Below are 19768 nucleotides of genomic sequence, written 5' to 3'. Positions count from 1 at the left end.
TACAGTGATGTATTTCATTTCCAGAAAGCAGTTACCCCTTGGACAGAAATTATAAACACACAGAAAAGAAATTTACCCTCTAACATATTTATTTATTTTGATAGTTTCCAGTTATAATAGTGAGAATTTTCTTTCTAAATCTTATAAAAAAAGAAAGCTACTACTCTGAATAAGCTAAAAGAATAGATTTTTTTTAAACAAAAAAGAAAGATATTATGAAATTTATCTCTGCTTTTATTTTACAGATGTCCCTCTCTGTAGAACTCTACTGAGAACCTTGAATTAGGTTTACTATTCAACATTGATTTTATAATTCCCCACATAAACGCTTCCCTTATTAATCTCAGTACTTCCAAGGAACCAAAGGTTGTATGTTTTGATACTTACAGTCTGAATTTTTTAATTATTTACCCACTTTTCTCTATCTATCTTACAGATTTTGAAAATGGAATGGGCAGGAGAGTGTTCTCTTGATTCTTGCAATTTAGACTGTTTGTTAAATGTCCTTCCTGGAGAACTAGAGTTTCAACAAGTCCTTGGTGATCTTGATGAAAAAATAAAGAAGAACTCTTCTAGGTAAAGACTGTTTTATTTGTATCCAAAATCTCAGTGAAAGTCATTACATTCAGGAAGAAATACAACTTTTTTTCTTCTTTGTTTCCTAGTTGTAGGTTAAAATTCTGATAATTATTTCAGTAGTAATTTTGCCTTAACCACTTGAGCACTTAACAAATTTTTAATGCCATATAATTTTTGTGCTATAGCCTTTCTCTGCATATTTTTAACAGTTGAATCACCTTCGTCTCAGGAATTCTTGCAGTAGGTGTGATAGTGGGGGAATAAAATGTGTATTCCCATGACAGTTGTATTTCCTACACCTGTGAGATAGAATTTTTATTCACTAAAAGAGCTACAGAACTTGACAAAAAAGCAAAATTTGAACACAGTATGTTCTTTAAGCCTTTCTAATGGAAGCAGAAAATGCAAGTAAGTTAATATATATTATCTTTCTTACATAAGACATTATTTTTACCTATTTCAGTTAAAACTGTTATACTGCAATAGAAGATTTTCTAACTAGAATTTGTTTTGTAATATATTTCATTGTCCACTTCTTTGTGACGTACTGGTTTCCAAATATCAATGCTGTAGAAACAATAGAGTACTGAAAGAGCTCCTTGTTGATGTGAATTTTTTGCATGACTACAAAAAAAATCAGCTCAAGTTTTTGTGCCTTATTTGAAAAGTGGCAGCAGTATTATGTGGCTAAACTCTTTAGTACCTTTAGAATACTGTGAAAGATGCTCTAAGCATCAAATGAAGTAATTGCCTCTTTAAAAAATTAGGTGTACATTCAGAGACATTACAAATAGCAGAATTTGTATTAAATTTTGAAAGTGCTTGCCTTTGGATAACAGTAAACATTATAGAGCCATGTGATTTCAAAGAATGCCCTTCCTGACATCTGTTTTAAGACTGATGTGTAATTTTAATGAAGCCCACATTTTGGTCCTCCATTTTGGAGGTCTTTGTCTGCTCCCAAACAATTTCCGGAAGAATGGAGATAAACCATTGCTGTATCTCTCTGAAAACTGATTTAGGTCATCTCTGAATTACTATTATATTGCTTATGCTAAGCTGAGACATTTTTGGGGATTTTTATTTATATGACTCATATCTCACGTTTTGAACATATTCATTTAAAAACTTAGTGTTTACAAATGTATTTGCGATAGTAATAATCCTGTGGTATCAATGATAGTGAAGATCACGGAAATATGCTATTGTAGATCACTGCAGAATGCAGTTTCTTAGTACAATTTTCCAGCTGTTGACATCACTGAAATGTAGACACTTACTTAGAGTTCAGTTGATGCCATAACACAGTCAGAGGTACTCACATTTTGAGTTGCTATGGCCCTGCCTATCTGGGTAAAAACAGCATCAACATTTTTGGCAGATGTGTTGTCACCTCTTCAGCTATCAAGTAAAGGTGATTTTGTCATCATTGTGCAGAGCCAGCCTGAGAGTTAGAAAAATTATTATTAAGATGAGTCATTGGAATGCATGCTTTACTACTCTTTGGTTTTAGTGAGGGTAAAATGTGTGCTGCTGGTTGAGAAAACCTTTGGCTCTGGGAAAGCAGGCCAGCTGTTTGTTTCTTTTAATGGTACTTTATATCAGATCACATTTTATGTTGCATTTTACATTAACATCATCACAGTGGAATTATCTGTACATTTTTAAGAAGGCTGATTGTCCCCGTCTTAGGGACATAGTCCTACAAATTAAAAGGGATTTTTGCTGTAAGTTTGTGAGATCCAAATGGTATTATATCCAAGGAGAGCAGGAAATTGGGGTAGGGTGTGGTCCACAGCAATGCATGTCAGGAAAAGCTTTGTATTTCTGCTGAATAGACACTTAAGCTAGTTTTTAAACTGATTTTCACAAGGAAAATCAGAAAGTAGCCCTGTAGTTACCAGGTGATATTTTGCTCATGTAATATGTCAGCTTCAGAAATGGAGAGGAGTTTAAAAGAAGATGGACAGCAGCTGATGTGACTTTTAAATTAAAAAGAGTCCTTTTATTGCTAATATATTAGAGGTAGCATGGAATGAAATCATTTTCAAGTTACCATTGATCTTTGTAAGTGGTATGATAAGAGCAGCTCTATGTGCTACAGTGATACAATTGGAATACAATCCATTTTTCATCAGGGAGATTTATGATTTTATTATACCACAGAGAATAAACATAATAGTATACAGCATATATATATTTTTAGAAATAAAACATTGTGTAAAAAATTATGATCCAAAAGTGTGTAAATCACTTGAATGCTCATTTATTGCCTTCCAACTGAATAGCTTTTATAAAATTGTGTGACACGACAAATCAGATATGCTTTCCAGCAGTCGAATTACCTTCAGGATTTTTGTATTGTGCCAACTCTATTTGGTGCTATAACAAAAAAACAAAAAAACAAAAAGAAAAAAAAAGGGCCATCTGTGTGAAATTGTTTTATTTGTAAGTTTTAAGGGAGTAAGTGATCCATTCATTCACTACTGTATAACAGAGCACTTATTACACTTGAATGTTAACTTTATTTTTGCAGCAGTTTATAGAGACAGGTGAATATGAACTCTCAAAGCCAGTGTAATTGCTGGGCAGTTTTAATGATAGTCTCGGGTTATTCCAAAGTGTGAAATTGCGTTCATAATTTCATCAGGATGAACATTTGTTCTCGGTTGTCCCATCACATTTGTTTTGACTTTTACTGTTCATCAAAACTGAGGTTTTGGAATTTTTTTTTTTTTTCTAGTATGGAAGATTAAATTAGTAAGAGTTAATTTTTGAACAATCCACAGAACTAAACTTTCAGTTGATATTTAATACTTCTAAGCAGAAAATAAGGTACAGAGCTTGAAACCAAAATTACAGTGCATAACTTGAAAGTGATTTTAAGCATGAAATTTCTTCAACAGTTGATATTTTTTGTGTATTCTGTGCTTTCTTTAGTGAGTGATTAGCTGCCTTTTAGTGGTGATGAAGTGGTGATATATTCTATGAGACTGTAGGACAATGTGAGGTGTTGTAGGTCTTCTTCAACAGAACAATCAGTGAGAATTCAACAAAGCTGTTTACTAATGATTGTATCTCCACAATACACTGGAGACTATATCTTTGTGAGGCTCTTCACAAAGGCTTAGTTTGACTTCAATCTGATAAACTTCAACATGACCCTCTGTCTATTTAACAGCAATTCAGTCACCTGGGATTTTGATGAAGGTCTTTTTTGAAGGGCTTCAGTGAGGTCAATACTAATAAGTGCTCATAGCATTGTATCTAGTCCCATAACTGTTCAATATAAATTGTAATCATTATCTGAGCAACTAATAAGATCCTTAACTTCCAAATAATATGACTATCTGGAACGTACCTCAATAAGGGTGTTAGTATGACATTTTGCAATTGTTGGTTACAACTTTGGTGATTTGCATAGAAACACTTCCCACTATCAACACCTCACAGCAGAGGAATGGGGGAATTCCAAAGAGGGTGTTTAGCACTGCTGTCCCATTCCATTTTCCTGTATCAGGATTGGAGTGTGCAAAGGGTCATGTGTTTTTAAACTGGGATGTGCTGCAAGACTTATCTTTCTCTAGTTTATTTTGAAGAAAATCTTGTCATATTTCTCTCTGGAATTTTCAGGAAGCAACTATACCTCACTTGTTATTCAAGAGATTAGCAAAATCTTGGCGTCTCTATCCAAAATCCCAAGAGTGGTTGAATATTTGGGAGAATTTCAAACTAGAACTAATAGTAGAGGAATAAAATTGATAATTTCATCAGTTTTACTCAGACCTAATATTTATCAGAGCTCTGAAAAAGAATTTGACCCTTCTGTGTGACTGCAGTCTGCTTGCTGTACAAGTGCATTACTGTAGTATTTAGTTGAGCATTTACTACCTATTAAGATATTAGAATAATGTTACAAAAATCTGTGTCAAAATAGTATCTGTTTGTCTACTGACCTGCAGTAATTTCCAGGAATCAGTAATTAAACTGAGAAAGGAATGTAATTTTATTCCTATTCAGCCCATGTTGTCTTTTTGCATTATCAGTGGGTTTCTTAGCTGTTTCTTACCACCTTGCTGGCTGGACAGCACAGAGTTCCCCAGTGATTGTCTATTTTAATAGGCATAAAGTTTAAGTCCAATCTACAGTGATTATAATTGTGTCAGTATCTTAGGTGGTTAGTTAGCTGTCACGTACATCTGCAGAAGCTGTAATCAGTTCTTTGCACTATGAAATACCCCAATTAATTTCATATAAGAATACACGAGACAATGGTTTTTTAGCTTTTCTCTTTCACTATTATGTTTTGGTCATTGGAGTTGAAAGACTCCCATGTTTCTCTGCCAGTCTCCTGAAATGACTTATCAAGGCAAAGCTTACATCTTGAGGGCTGAAATATCTCAAGTCTTTAAAACAGGAATGGAAATTAAAGGTAGGTAGTGCTTCAGGTGGAACTGACAATTCTCGTATGGTTAAGCTGTTGAGTAGTTCTTATCTCGCTGACGTGCAGCAAAGTCGTCACTATTTTATTTCTTTCTGGTTTCAATGGTATAGTTACAGTTTTGGTGGATATGTTTTGTAAATAGCTAAATTAGAGATATGAACTACTGTGCAAAGTCCTCGCAGCTGGGACTGTGTTTTTGGTTTATGTCTTAAGGTCCAAGATTACAATAGGAAGAATTTGAGGGAATGCATTTTTTCAAGGTTTTTGGCTTTATAATAAGCCTGTAACCTTCAGACTCATATTTTAAAGAATTGCTGGTTTTGAAAACGAGCGTGAAGACGTTTGTCTTACCAGCTTTTTTCTAAAGACATAAAGTTTTTGTAGTCAGTCTTTCCATCAGTTTCGTATTACTGCTTACAAAATAATGTTTAACTTCATTCTTGCCAGTCTTGTTTTTAGTGGAACTTAGATACAAAATATGAATAAGAGAATAATATAGTCAAACTATGATAAAAAAGTTAACATACCCACAAATACGAGATGATAACAACATCTGTATTATTGGCAGTAACAGCTTTACTTTGTATATTTCTCTTCTGCTGTTGAGGTCACCATTGTAAAGAATATAAAATATAACAAGGAATTTCATCTGTTTATGCAGTTGGGTTAATGAGAATAAGAAAATGGACATACCAGCAAGAATAAACTGATGGTCAGATAGACTAAAATGGAGTAGCACAAACTTTATAGGCCTGGAATTACAATAATATCTTTTTTTTTTCAGAATTTTAGAAATCTTAAGAGATACATTGTACCATGAATCTTACTGTAAGTTATGATAAACATTGCAGGAACACGCAAGATGATAAATAGTTATTTTTGGTCAATCCTCTTGTTTCTGTTCAAGATTAAGTTATCAAAACATTATTTGCATGAATCTTTATGGTTTAGTTGGGAGTTTTTTTGGTTTTTTTGCTTTTTTTCCAGTTAGATTGCATCTAGCAGTTTAAAAGGTACTAGAAAAAAAGTTATTTATATTTATGGTTAAATTGCTGTTTATTAACACACAGTAGTGCTGAGGCATCAGCAGTGACCTCATGGAATCATCCGTAGGTCATGGAAATTTTCTTAATATTTCCTTTTTGGCAGGTCAGCTCTTATGAAATAAAACGAAATGTTTGTTTCCACATGGGAGAAAGTGTAACAAGGAAAATGCCTGTGGGAGTTATACTGGTAAAAGTTTTTCTCAAAGATTTCTTACTCCTCAAAGTGTACAGCAGGTCCTCTGACACACAGGTTTCCAAATGACATGACTGGTTTTGTATAAAATGCCCTGTATATTTGGCAGACAAGCTTTCTAATGAATATACATGACAATAGCAAAATAGTATGATGTTAGTGCTTCAATCTCCAAAAACAGTGGAAACAGTTATTTTAAAACAAACTGTCTGTTCTTCATAAAAGACATATAAACTCTGATTCCAAAAGCAGATCTCCATGAATATGAGGTTCTGAAGCATAAGTAACATGAGGTTTAAAGATAATTTCAATTTATAGCTTAGCAGTTTAATTTAACCAATCTCTCTGTCATTTTATGGCTGTTCCATATGCTATATGAAATAAATTGAAACAGTGCTTGTTAGAAATTGAGAGGAGTTAGAAGATCATCCTTCAACTTACTCATAGTAATATTAGGCAATGGAAAATGATATATGGAGACAGCAACCCTCATTTTGATACTGTGCTTTTCAAAATAATGTATCAGTATGACAGTGCTTACACTATCAGTTCCATTATAGTACTTGGTTTTTAACTGTCTGTCCATTGATGCAGCCACTTAAACAGTGGTCTCGCCACGTTATTAGGTTTTTCCTAAAAACTATCACTAACTCAATAAATAAGAGCACCTAGGAGTTCTCAAATTGAGCCTGTCTCTCTACAGTGGGAGTACTTACCAAATGGTATTGACATGCTGCTCCAGAAAAGCACTACAGTGTGGACACAGATAACATAACAGAACTTTGCTTAGTGTGTAAAAAAAAAAGACACTTCACCTCTACAAAGGAGAAGCTATTTCAGTGAAATAATTTTCCCTGGAATAATGATATACCAGTAGTACTAACTGCAAGTATTGATGTGCCCACAAAAGCTCAAGATACTCTTTGTGTAGGACTAAAGATTTATTTCTTGAAAAATCAGTCAATTTTGCAAAAATCCATATAAGCATAACTATCAGGTTTCTTTGCTACAGAGAAAGGTTATTTCTTTCCTTTGAGCTTTTATATTCCACTCTTTGTTCAGTGGTTTGGTGACTATTTTTTTATGTTTATGTCTGAAAAGTTCCAGAGGTTCAAAGAAAAGTGGAATCATCTGTGGAAGGAAAATTAATTGAGGGCTGTTAACTACTAGGGCACCGCCTCATTTAAGTCCTTGTGTCACAAACTGATGGAGACAACGAAAATATTCTGAGAAATATTAACTTTTTTTTAACTTTTTTTTTACAAAAAAATTTCTTCTTTGACATCTCCTAATGACCACTGTCAGAGACTTGGAGACTTTTCATCTGACCTGGAACAGCTGTTGCCACGTAGTGCCTGTAGGCTAATTTCCAACAGAAGAATTAAGCACCTTATGATTTGGTTCAGTAATGCCTCAACATTGGTACCTGAGCACCTAAAATATGAATTGTATGCCTCACCTTATCATTAAGGCTTAGAGTTTCAGAAAACATCCATATGGAGCACAGAACCAGTTAACAATATTAAATAGGGAAAAAGTGTTAAGTACTCAACTATATCTGATTTCCTTGTTGTAGTCCAGATCTCGTATTCGTGATTTATATAGGGTTGCACACAGACATGGTTGTGTTTTTCCATTGACTGCACATGATTTTAAGACAATTTTGGTACGTGTCATATGTGTATAGTGTCACTTGACATCATCTGGCTTGATGCCTCAATTTCTCCAAAAAAAAAGGAGATTGTTTACTGCTCTGAACAATATATTTGCAGATAAACCTTAATGAAAAGGGATTTTTTTTGGGGGGGAGAAAGGAATTTATCACTTTATATGGCTTTTTGTAATTGTACTTTCAAGAATAAAATTCATTAAATACATTGAGCACATTTTTCACAGCAAAATTATATTGTTTACAGTTTTTTAAACTTCAGCAAATTTCCTTTCTGAAAAAGGAAATTAAAGTCTCCTTCTCCCTACGCTGATGTGAAATTATAGTTTTAAATACTAGCCTACACAGTGAGAATAATTTTTATCCTATTTGGCAGATTTAAAATGATTGCTCTCTAAACTCAAATAATACACACTAAGGTTTGTTTTTTTTCCAGTGGTAACAAAATTCCTAAATATTTCGCTTAATTATGTAAGTCATGTAAAGGAACAAGTATCTATAATTAACCATGTTCATGTAATGCTAAGTGTTGACAAAAATCTTAAAAGAAATAGCAGTGTTTTTGAGACCATGTTTACCTACAGTAAACTCTTAAGTAAACAGGATGAAAATATTTTTATTCAATGAAAACCAGTTTTAGTCCTAATTTGGTGTTTACTTTACTGGAATGAAAGGATCAAATAAAATTAACAGCCTGATAATGATTTGTACCTACAGGGAAGGCCACTGAAATTTATCCACCTAATCCCCTTATCAGTGTTGGGACAAATTACTGAAATATTTGGTCTTGAGAAGGCTGTAGCCTATTCATAGCTTGTAGTTTATTGGCTTGCACACAGATTCAAAGATGAGTGTAAAAACTGGTTCCTAATTGAAGCAGGTTGGCACAGACAAAGAACAGTAGTCCCTTTGACAATGCACAGCGCTGTGATCTGTTGGGTAGGGTGGAATGAGGCACATCAGCACACCACAATAAAAACCTTTGATAACGTCCCAGGAGTCAAGGTGTATGAACAAGGCATTTAGTTTCCTAGTCCTGAGAAGAGGTTTCACAAGTTAAAAAAGATAGGGGCCAATCTTTTTTCCAGTTTAAAATTGGTATTCATGTCTGGGCTATCCCATCAGGAACCTGAGTGGGCCACAGGCAGAGAGCGATTGTTTTTCATGGAGGTCCTTTTGTGCTCCTGATAAGGTCCTTTGATGATGGGAAAAGATACTTGTTTCAGTGCACTTCATTTTGAACTCAGTCATGCTGGGGAAAATCTCAAGACTTTTGTGTCAATTTTGTGGAGGTGTTTTAAAGGCCACTCAGGTATTAATAAGTTTTGAAAATTTTTATATATTTTAGCATTAGTTGTAGTTACTGAATTTGGTTTCTGAAGATAGTACAGCTGTAAAATGTGATGACTTCATTTTGCTAGGGTTTACCTCATGTCTTTTAAGCATAAAACAAATATAACCACAATTCTTAACGAATACAGTTCAACATGGGAAAATAATCTGTTCAAAATCACCTACTTATTTTGATGATTTTTTTTTTTTTTTTAATTTGTATAGTCATAATTTTGGAAATAATTCATGGGGTTTTTTTCTGACATTCAAAATGCTACACTTCTGCACTTACATTCTTATGATCATCCTTGCATTCTGTAATTGTAGTTGATGCAATTTTCATATTCCATTTGATATTATTTAGCACTGTATTTTAAAGAAACAAAAGGCAAAAAGTGAAACCTATCATAGATTATGTCTTGACAGCATTCTCAGAAAAAAAACATACTTCTCTCTTTTGTGCTTGTTGTAGGTGACTTAAAAATAAAAGGAAAGCGTGGACTACTCTTTATCTCTGAACTTAATTTAGAGTGATTGTTTGCTTATTTTTTTTTCACTGTTTTGTTAAAACGTCAATTTAAACTAACAGACTCGGTTCCCAAAGGTATGGATGACACTGATTTACTTTATTGCTGTTGATCAGAATGAGAGAGCTAGTAGAAATTAGGGGTACCTTACATAGCATCTGTAAATGAATAAAATGCAAGTCAGACGATAAAGGAGAAAATCCAGTAGAAAAGAAAATAAATACTTCTTCCACATCCTCAAAATGGTACTGCAGGAAGAATTAAAGGGTGAAGTATGGTCAGTGGGTAATACGCAGAATGGCCTTTCATTGCTGATTTCTTGTTACAAATTGATAGGGGTTAGTAGTGTTTAAGGTTTGTTGGGTTGTTTGTTGGGTTTTTTTTGTAATTTCATATTCAAAGCAGATTATATTTTTAATAAAAAATATTTTCCTCCAAAAAGATGATATTTCATGGAATGTGGATCTTTCCACGCAGAGAAGTTATGCAGAAAAAAAGTTAAAACTTTATTACTTTATTCAAGGTTACTAATTAAAAAAAAAAAAAAGTTTTCTTTTTTTTTTTTTTTGAAAACTAGTGGTCTTTAATTTGCTATTTTTGTCATGGCTTGTAATACACTTAAATACACTTGATTTATTTTCCCCTTTCTTCCCTCTCCTCTCATTCCCCTTTTCTCCACTTCGTGTCCTCTTTTCTAATCTAGTTCTCTCATCTTCTGTTGCCAGAACTAGTCAAATTTGAAAATGTTAGAGAACAGTTAAAGACAACCATATTTCATCTATAAAACAGAGAGGCGAGTGGCAGTATAACAGGGAAGTTTGTTGTTTGGTTGATGTCATGAAAATAGAAAGTAATATGATCAAAAGTATCTGACACTGAAATACCTGTAAAAAGCTCAGTAACTCAGTTTATAACGCAACTGTTATAACTCCAGAGACATAGAACTAAATTTTAACTTGTGTTAAAACTTGCATTTCTGATCAGCTCTAAGAGTATAAATGGAATAGCTAATATGCTCCAAAATAAAATGAAAATAGTGATGAGAATCACTTTGCACTTCAATAACCAGAACTGACGTCAGTCTCGTTGTTGACTCTGTTTGTATTAAACCTAGATCTGCTTAGATCTAGCCAATACTATTTTTCTAACTGAAACTATATTAAAAAAAAAATATAGTTCTGAAATACTGAAAAGGTGTTTTTGTAGGAAAAGATATAGAATTAGATTTTTCTTTTTTTGTTTGTTTTTGTTTTCAGGTAAGTGTCCACACAAATAGAAATAAAATTATTTTGGATATTCAGTTGTTCTTGTGATTTTTTTCAACTGAAAATCCTGTAATAACCATACCAGCCACATCTGATTTCATGAACAGGATTATCATTTTAAATGAATATTGAACAGATCAGCTCCTTGAAAATAAATTCTGTTTTCTTTCAAATAGTCTAACGAAAGAAACAAGAAAGAAAAAATCTGCTTTCTCAGCACAACTGACTCAAAAATTCTTTTCAGCATTTTCTGTGATGTCAGTGGGTCTTTAATACATTTTAGGTATTATAAAACAACTGCTGATTTGCTAAAGGAGCAAATGACACATTCACCTTTGAGTATGGTAGTTGATTCAGTTTATATTCTCTGCTTTAGCTAAGTAAGCACCGAGGGCCCGATCTTAGGTTGAATGATGTCTTATTCACTACTAGTTTATTATTAAGTACAAGATTGTTTGAGAAATGAGGCAGTACTTACTCTTCCTGAACATGGTACAGTCTGGCCTGAAGGAAATTTATTTTAGCTCTGGCTCAACCGTATTTAAATGTTAATCCTGCAAATTCAGGCCTTATTTTGTGCGAGACATTTAATCTATGAAGAAAAAGTAGTTTTTCTTTTTAAAATACAGAATATATACAATGCTTTTATCTTCAAGTCATGAAAAAAAATCCTGTAATTTTTCATTTTGTTTTTGTTTTTTAGCATAGAACAATGTCTTAAACACCTGCAATCGGAAGTAAATGAAATATGTGCTGATGAGATACTACAAAGCACAAATGACTGCATTCAGTGGCTAAACAATTGCGATTTTAGTTCTATCAAACCTTTTTCTACACACCACGGAGAGCTGATGGAGTTCCTTAAGACCCTGGTAAAAATTTTTTATTAAAGATTTTAATGTTTGGGGAAGTTAGTTATATGATGGGAGGGGGGCTTTTCTGAGTTTAATTAGTTTTCTTTTTTCAGTGTTCACTGGGGTGAGGATAGTTCAGAAATTTTATTTTAAGTTTTTAGTACTGTTTTTATGTCAGCAGTAGGGGGTTATGCTTCCTTTTGATCATGCCTTAAATAGACAAACTTGGGACAAAATATTTTCATGATACTACCACATGTTCAGCACTTCTAGGACTGTTTATAAACACATGTTGCTAAAAAACATCTGAAGTTACTGTCTACACTGAGGTTATTCCTGTTAACTGCTTATTCTTCACTTGTATCACTATGAATTTAGCTTATCTGATACAGATTATTGTCCTTTATGCATTATTTAAGCATTAAATTCCTGTCTACTTTTTCTAATTTGAAATGTGGGAGCTACATCCATTGTCCTAGCAAATATTACAACCAGATGCAACCACGAATCAAATTTCGCTTCTACAAAAAAATTTCATCATTTAGAAGGCATTTTTTATCCAAAATTTTTATTAAAATTTCAGCTTGGAATATGTGTGTGGAAATTGAAGTCTGGAAAACTGAATTGGCTAGATAAGTGAAGGATGATATCTCAGTAAATGGCAGCCTGCACGTTTGTATATAAACTGTGTATATGTGTGTTTATATGATGTACATACATATGAGTGTCAAAACAAATAAACAGTATCCAGAAGATTTTTCTTTTGTCAATTCCATGTCTTGGTTTATTCACAGAAGGTGGACACCTTTAGGCTAAGATTGCCTGTCCTAGGAGAGGAAAACTGCTGTGGAGAAGTTCTCCTGGCTAGAGCTCAAACTTCATCAAATCACCTCTCAGTTTTTTGACTCTTAAAACTGGTTGTTGATCTTTCAGTCACCCTTGAATCCACTGGATGTTAAGCTGTGTCAGATGAGGAAGTAATCTCTAGAAATACCAGGTCTTTAATGTTCACGTGGTGAAGAAGTGATTTTGTCCCTTTCTAACACAGGTGATCAGTATGAATGTTGCTGTTAATAATCATCCCACTCAAGTGTGTTGGAGACTGCTTCATACGTGTCATACTTCAACTGGACAAAATCAGAAAATCCCAGAAAGTGCTGTCTCAGGAAGTCTTTTGTTATTCCTTAGTCCAGTTAGATCCTCACTTAAACCCCCTCAGAAGAGGGCATGGCAATGATGACTTACTGACTTGTGTCCTCTCCCTGCTTTCTTCCTTCTCCAAGGTCTTTTCGAGCCATATACCTGAACACGAGGTGGCGGCATTTGTTTGGGAAACACCAAAATGTCCCTATCTCTGGAATACTTCGGGGATATCTTAACAAAATGTACTTTCTAGCTCTTCAGTTTCCCAGGAGCTTCCTGGCTGCGTGACAGTCTGGCCGTGGGCAGTAGAATCCAGTTAGGGCTTGAGAATGGCTGTGTGGCAGGCTGCTAAACAGACAGCAGTGTCAGGAGCCTTAAAGTCACAATTCTGCAGTTTATCAGGAAAACATCTGTGGAGCTCAGGAACTTGGACATCAATGTTTTCAGGATGATGGCTTCTTAGATAATCCAGCCTGTTGTGTAGATGTGTATCTGTATTAGCATAGGCAATTTAACTGTAAGAAGTTAGGTTCACACTAGATAATCTTTTGCTCCGCAAACAGGTTTGCAGTAAACTATTTTCAATAACAATGAGATTATTACGATCTGACCTTTCTCAAATGTGTACCTCCATCCATTGAACTAATTAATCAGTTGACTTAATTTCTCACTTGCAAGCTTTTAATTAGGTATCATATAATACATCTTCAATAATAGTAACCTTCCTTCTACTTCAGGACGATATCCCTATTCATTGTTATCCCTTATTAGGTATGTTTATTTTGTTAGGGATTTTGTTTATCTTTTAAGATGCTCAAACAATTAAAAAAATAGTGGGAAGTTCTGTATGTGTTTTGGCAGAGGGTTTATGTATTTGGGTTTTATGTATTTGGGTTTATTGTTAGCGTAGTATTCCCAGGCATTTGTGAACTCTTACGGAACTACTGAGAGGTTCTTCATGAAGCCTGACAGTGTTAACTACATGAAATTTCATCATTCTGTGTCCTGTTTTATAATTCTAAATATTTAAAAGCTGAATATGAACATGAACACATCTTCATTCAATTCTATTCCTGCTAATCTAATAACAATATATTCTTTAACAAAATCTTCATCTTACTGGATTTTTTTGTTAATATGATAGATAGTAGTAGTCTGTAGTAGGTAGTACTCAGTTGGCAGACAGCAAAAGTTTTCCTGTATATTATTGTCACTAACTTTCTGTGCTCATAAAGACTTTTCATGTTTCTCTAAAACCTTTGGATACCAATTTGGATTTTTTATCTTGAATAGATTTTGCATCATCTTTTGAAGTTTTTTTACAGGTTGATTTTGAAATAGAAAAGCCTATGTCAATATAGGCAGTGTTCAAAGAGCTTTAATGACACTGTGTTTTCAGAGCTTCAAAGTTCACTTCAGGGGCTCTTTTTCTGCATGACACCAAGTCTAAGATGGGATGTGCAAGTTTCCTGTTTCTAATGCTTTACTTGAAGTTGCAAAGGGCTTGAAACAATGCTTAGGTTCTTATTGGTTTTCATGAATAAAAATGTTTCTGTTTAACCTTAAAAAACAGCAGTAGGAATTTGCTTAGAAGACATTTTGGATTCATCATCCAAAGGCATTAGTTACATTCACCTTTTTGACAGCTTCTCTTGTTTTGTTCGTTTCAGAACATAGTATTTTAGCATGATTCATAAAAAAACTAAATCAAAACCAAATCTTTTAAACTCCAGAAGTCTACCTGTGGAGACTCAACTCTTCAACACAGTGGTCAGTGATTCAGGTTTAGTTTTACACACTAAGACACATTTTCTTTGGGGAAACAAAACTTTCTGGAATACTTCAATAGATAATAGAAGAAATCAGATCAGTCTTACCTATTTGCATTTTGATTTGTACAATTTAAGATTTTAACTAGTTATACATATTTCTGTGCCATGCATGTGCTTTTATAGGGTGATATTTGACTGCTAATTTTCTTTATTATTCTGTCTTGCATATGCATTTTCTGCTTGTAAGTAAAAAAAAATCATAGGAAGCATTCTGAAATAGAGATGTAAAATGGAAGAAAAATAGCTAGTCTATGTTTTTTAAGACTTACCTTTATGGGGGGCAATCATGCTCTCTGTCTTTTGGTTAGCTACTGTGGTGCTAATTCTTTTATTTTTTAATTTTAATCATGAAGCACTCCAAAGTAGAGGGCAATAGGAAGGTAAAACTCTTGTTTTCTCCCATTAGAGTGCAACAGTTTTGAATCATTCAGAACAAAGAGCAGGAGATCTGATATTAAATATTTTTATGATTTGAAAGCATGAGGGGAGAAGAAGAAAATCCCACTGAAGTTTTTGTTCTAAATTTTGTCTTTTTCATATTTTTATAAATTATCTAATGATAAAAGCTTGCTGCAGTGGAAAACTGAACATTTTGTATTTTGACATTATTATATTTACGGAACACCATACTCAAATTTTATTTATTTATCTCTCTTTCAAAATGGGAAAAGAAATAAAAATAATAATTTCCTTAGATACTACAGGTTAAATAAGTAGTTCTGAAGGTGGAAGGTTGACAACAGTTTTTCTACCAGCCTTTCTTTGTAGGATGGAGTATAGCGGTGAGACCCACATAAAGGAGATGAGTGGAAAGAACCACCCTTATGGGATTTGCCACAACACTTGTCTCTGTTGGAGAGAAGCAATGAGAAGTGGGGGAGCAAGTGAGAGGGCTTCTAGATCCTGAGTCACTAAGGCTTGCCTACTTGGTTCCTGAAACCCAGAAAATAAAGAGTACCACCAATTTACCTCTGTTTTCTTGTGACTGTGATGGGGGTTGATGTGTAGTCAGCTTTAGTGGAGCTGGTGGATTGAGAGCAGGTCTTTACAAATAGAAAGTTGATAGGCCTAGGACTGTGGCCAAAGCCAACCTGCAATAGGGAAAATGTTGAGGATGTAGGAAACGGGTTTATAAGAGGCAACTTTTTTTCTCCTTGAAAGAGAAAGGAGTTTTTGGTGTCCAGTGACCATGGGACTTTGAGGTTATCTTCTACTCATATATTGGACATGCCTTGTTCATGCAAATGATTTGTCTCGTGCATATTAAGGAAAGGTGCAGAGTGCTGTTTAAATTTATGTCATTCTGGGCAAAGTCAAAGCATTGAGCTGTGACAAGAGGGCCTGCTATTTGCTACATGGTCTCTTGTAGCAGCCTAAGGTCCAAGATCCCGTCTTTGGACAAAAGGAGAGCTCTTCAGGCTCAGATGAAGTAGGAACAGCACATGCATCCATGTGGTTTCACCTGCTTTGTTAACTGGCTTCCTCCCTCTTCTCCAACCCATATAGCTGAGATGTATTTAGAGGTTGCTATATTGTTAATGTATCAGTCTGCATCTTGGTTTGACAGGGTACACATCTTCTCATTCTTCTGCTCCATGTGATCTAAGCCTGATCAATTCCTCACAAGTTTTTTGATTTGAGTTCTTTAAAGGAGTCCTGGAAAGATTATTTTATCCTTAGAATGGCCTTTTTGATGCTTGCTTCCTGAGCCAGAACATAGAAAAAAACAACGATGTGTCATTTTATAAATTTTTGTCTTGGTTCTATGGGAAAAACCTGTCATTATCTGTGTAAATCTTGAGTAATTTCTCATGCCATTTTCTTTCAAAGATATGTGCATGGACTACAACAAACAGGCTTGCCAAGGCTTACCTAATGAGTTTCCAAAGCTTTGTTTTGAATGGTGGGTTACATTTGATGGAGAAAAGACATTAAGGATGTAAGAAAGACGGGAAGAGGAATATGAGTTATTGGAGGAAGTAGGCAAGGAGATGGATTGGTGCATAAATCCATGGGAAAATGGGCTTTGTTATTTCTGTTGTTTATATAGTGATTTGTTTGAGTCTCTTACTTGCTGGTAGGAGAATTAGCAAAAACATTTCTAAAATGCTGTCTGATTTACCTTTGTTAGCAAAACTTGCTGAAGAATGAACAAAATCAAGAAGAAATGATACTTCACTTCCTTCTGGATCTCTCTAGTCGGTGTGGTGTCTCATTTCCCTGTACTCCAAGTGGGACGTCTTTTGAGTTAACATCTTCCCTTCATGCCATTGAGGATGATTCAGCTATGGATGTGAAATCTCTCTGGGATGATGTGAGATTGCATCTTCGACGATTTTTAGTAAATAGACTGCAAAGTAAGGAAGAAACAAATACTAATGCTTTACCACAACAAATGGAGTTTAAAACTCAGTGCATACAGCAACTTTTGTTTCTTTATCCTGAATCAGAAGTCTTAACGAAGTATCAAAACATGCAGAGTAAACTGGTTAGTGATCTTCTACAGAGCTGTATTTTGTCTAGTTGTGGTGAAACAAATTTTGATCATGTAGTTCATGGTTACCAAAGCTCCATACCCACATTGTGCACAATGATAAAAGAAGATTTATGTATACTAAATGGAACTATTATTGATCCTTCTTCATCATTGAAGTTTATTAATGAAACTTATCTGGATACCATCACTGAAGAAATAACAGTTCTTCTTGAAAGACTTTGTGAGCTGCAGTTCAAAGAAAATGCTCAACATGTAGTTAAGGCAAACAAGATTTCAAAGAAGCATAGAGGAACAGTTCATGCTGTGGGTTAGTAGCCTTATGTTCATTGCAGTTTGATATTATTTTAACTATACTACTTTTTTTCAATATACTTGATTATTTCCTATGAAGAGAGAGGACTGAGTTTATTAATTACAGCTTTGTGTTTTAACCATATTACTGCAGTTGGATTACACACTGTGTCAGAAAAAAAAGGTTTTAAATAAGGGAGAGTATCTTATGCTTGTGTATATAGAAGCCCCATTATCATTCACTGGATAACATTATAGTGTCATACTCATTTTTTTGAGTCTAACTTATTCCAACTGCTGAAATACATAATAGAATAAGAAATATTTAATCCAGATTTGAAAAAACCACAAACTTTTCAGTTTTCTACCCCCACTTTTTTCAAACTAGTTTAAAGGAGATTGTAGGAAAGTCTGTACAATAATGTGACCATGAATATGGTGAGTTAGAGTTAATGCTACTGGTCCTTTCTTCTTGTTCTAAGGAATTTAAGGAAGGAAAGGAATCTGGTTTTGATACGATATTTTCTGTACTTTCTTTTTACAGTTGGTGAGTCTGACATGCTAATTTCCAAAGGGAGGAAACAAAGCTATAGAAAAAAATTATACAGAAAGGAAATTTTCATAACATAATTGCATGATTGTATGTAATAGCTCTTTCAATGCAGAGACTCCTCTGTGCAAGAGCTGTTTGTTTAAAACATAGCCTTCCATAAAGGTGAAGTAGTTTGCATACAGAAAATATTAAAAGTTTAGAATCATGTGAAGAAATACAGAAACAGAAGACAGATCTTTAGGTTGTACAACATACACAAAGGGTGAGTGAGATGATGATTTGCCAGGTGTACACAGAAGAAAATTATGCTCTTGTGAGTTTAAAAATCAACATACATGTTAATATAAGTCAACTAGAAATTCCACCAAAAGGACTGCAGAAACAATTTTTTCAACAGGAGCTGAAATACGGAGGAATATGTGAGACATATGAAAGATAAGGTAAGGGAAATGGCATGCAGACAGATAATGTGAAAGGATGAGAAGTTCAATGTAAAGCTGATACATTAGTGGGGTGGAGTGTTGGAGAAGTCATGTCAGACTAATGTTGAGTTATGAAATAAATGACAGGAAATGTATCTTTGAGTTACATAGTAAGATGGGAGTCAGTGGAAGGATTCACTGACAAATTACTGATAGGCAACTGGAAGTTTGTAACTTATTTTTTCTTTCTATCTCAAAACAGCTCACAAAGATGGGGCAGTTCAGTTATCTCAATTTTACATCTTAAGAGATGGAGATTAAGGTGACCATAAGGGTGACTCTCTAAAAAAACACACACATTAACTGCTTCTATATTACAAGAAGGAAGGGAACAGTCCTTCTGTCTATTAAAATAGTAATTCCTCTGCTTAAATTTTCTTTGCAACAAGATGTGTCTTTACATGTTGTTGTGCCAGCACATCTATCAAGACAGATTTCCAGTGCACAGTTCTATTGTATGTTCAGAAGAACAGAGGGAAGATGTAAACATACAAAGAAAATAATGGGACCCGTTTGCAACTTTTAAAACATTTGCTGCAATTAATTAAAAAAAAAAAATCTGTATTTCATAAATTCCACAGAAGATTTTAATTTTGATTCAAAATATATTAAAGGTCAGTTTTGCAGGCGTCGCAGCTCTCTCCTTAGCACCCATAAAATATGTTTAGAAATGATGTTGGTTAATACCACTTGATCCTCAAAATTTTTTTCTTCACAGTGGCTGTCATGCCCATGTCTTTGTCTCTTCACTATGTAGTACTTTATATTATTTTACTTCAGGGGGTTGGTATGGGAGGCAAGCATTGATTTGCCTGCAGTCACTCTTACTATTTTTCTACAGAATCAGACTGTTCTAGATGATCTGCGTTTATAGACTGGAGGCAGCCAGACAGTAAAGAGACAATATTGAAGTCATCAGGCTAGAAAAAAATAGGGGGTCAGAATTGTGAAGTTACATAGGATTTTTTTTTTTCCATTTTGTGGACATGTCATAGCCTATTATTTGGTATTATTAATCAGCTCAAGCAAAATTTATACCTGTATCATTATATATATATATA

General features: G+C 34.2%; 1 protein-coding gene across 1 annotated transcript; it reads left to right on the top strand.

The window, feature by feature from the left end:
• The first annotated feature begins 439 nt into the window (after window positions 1–439).
• Window positions 440–17693, top strand: LOC104527738 (uncharacterized protein KIAA0825-like). The gene is made up of 3 exons (XM_010171543.2): window positions 440–576; window positions 11759–11927; window positions 17016–17693. Exons 1-3 carry the CDS (start codon window positions 446–448, stop codon window positions 17691–17693), a joined length of 978 nt encoding a protein of 325 aa, XP_010169845.1. The 5' UTR covers window positions 440–445.
• The last annotated feature ends 2075 nt before the right edge of the window (window positions 17694–19768 follow it).

This window comes from Antrostomus carolinensis, unplaced genomic scaffold, assembly GCF_000700745.2.
Source record: "Antrostomus carolinensis isolate BGI_N321 unplaced genomic scaffold, ASM70074v2 scaffold38770, whole genome shotgun sequence".
In the NCBI taxonomy this organism is placed as follows: Eukaryota; Metazoa; Chordata; class Aves; order Caprimulgiformes; family Caprimulgidae; genus Antrostomus; species Antrostomus carolinensis.
The sequence above is the reverse complement of the archived record's forward strand: the minus strand, read 5'-3'. Positions and strand labels throughout refer to the sequence as shown.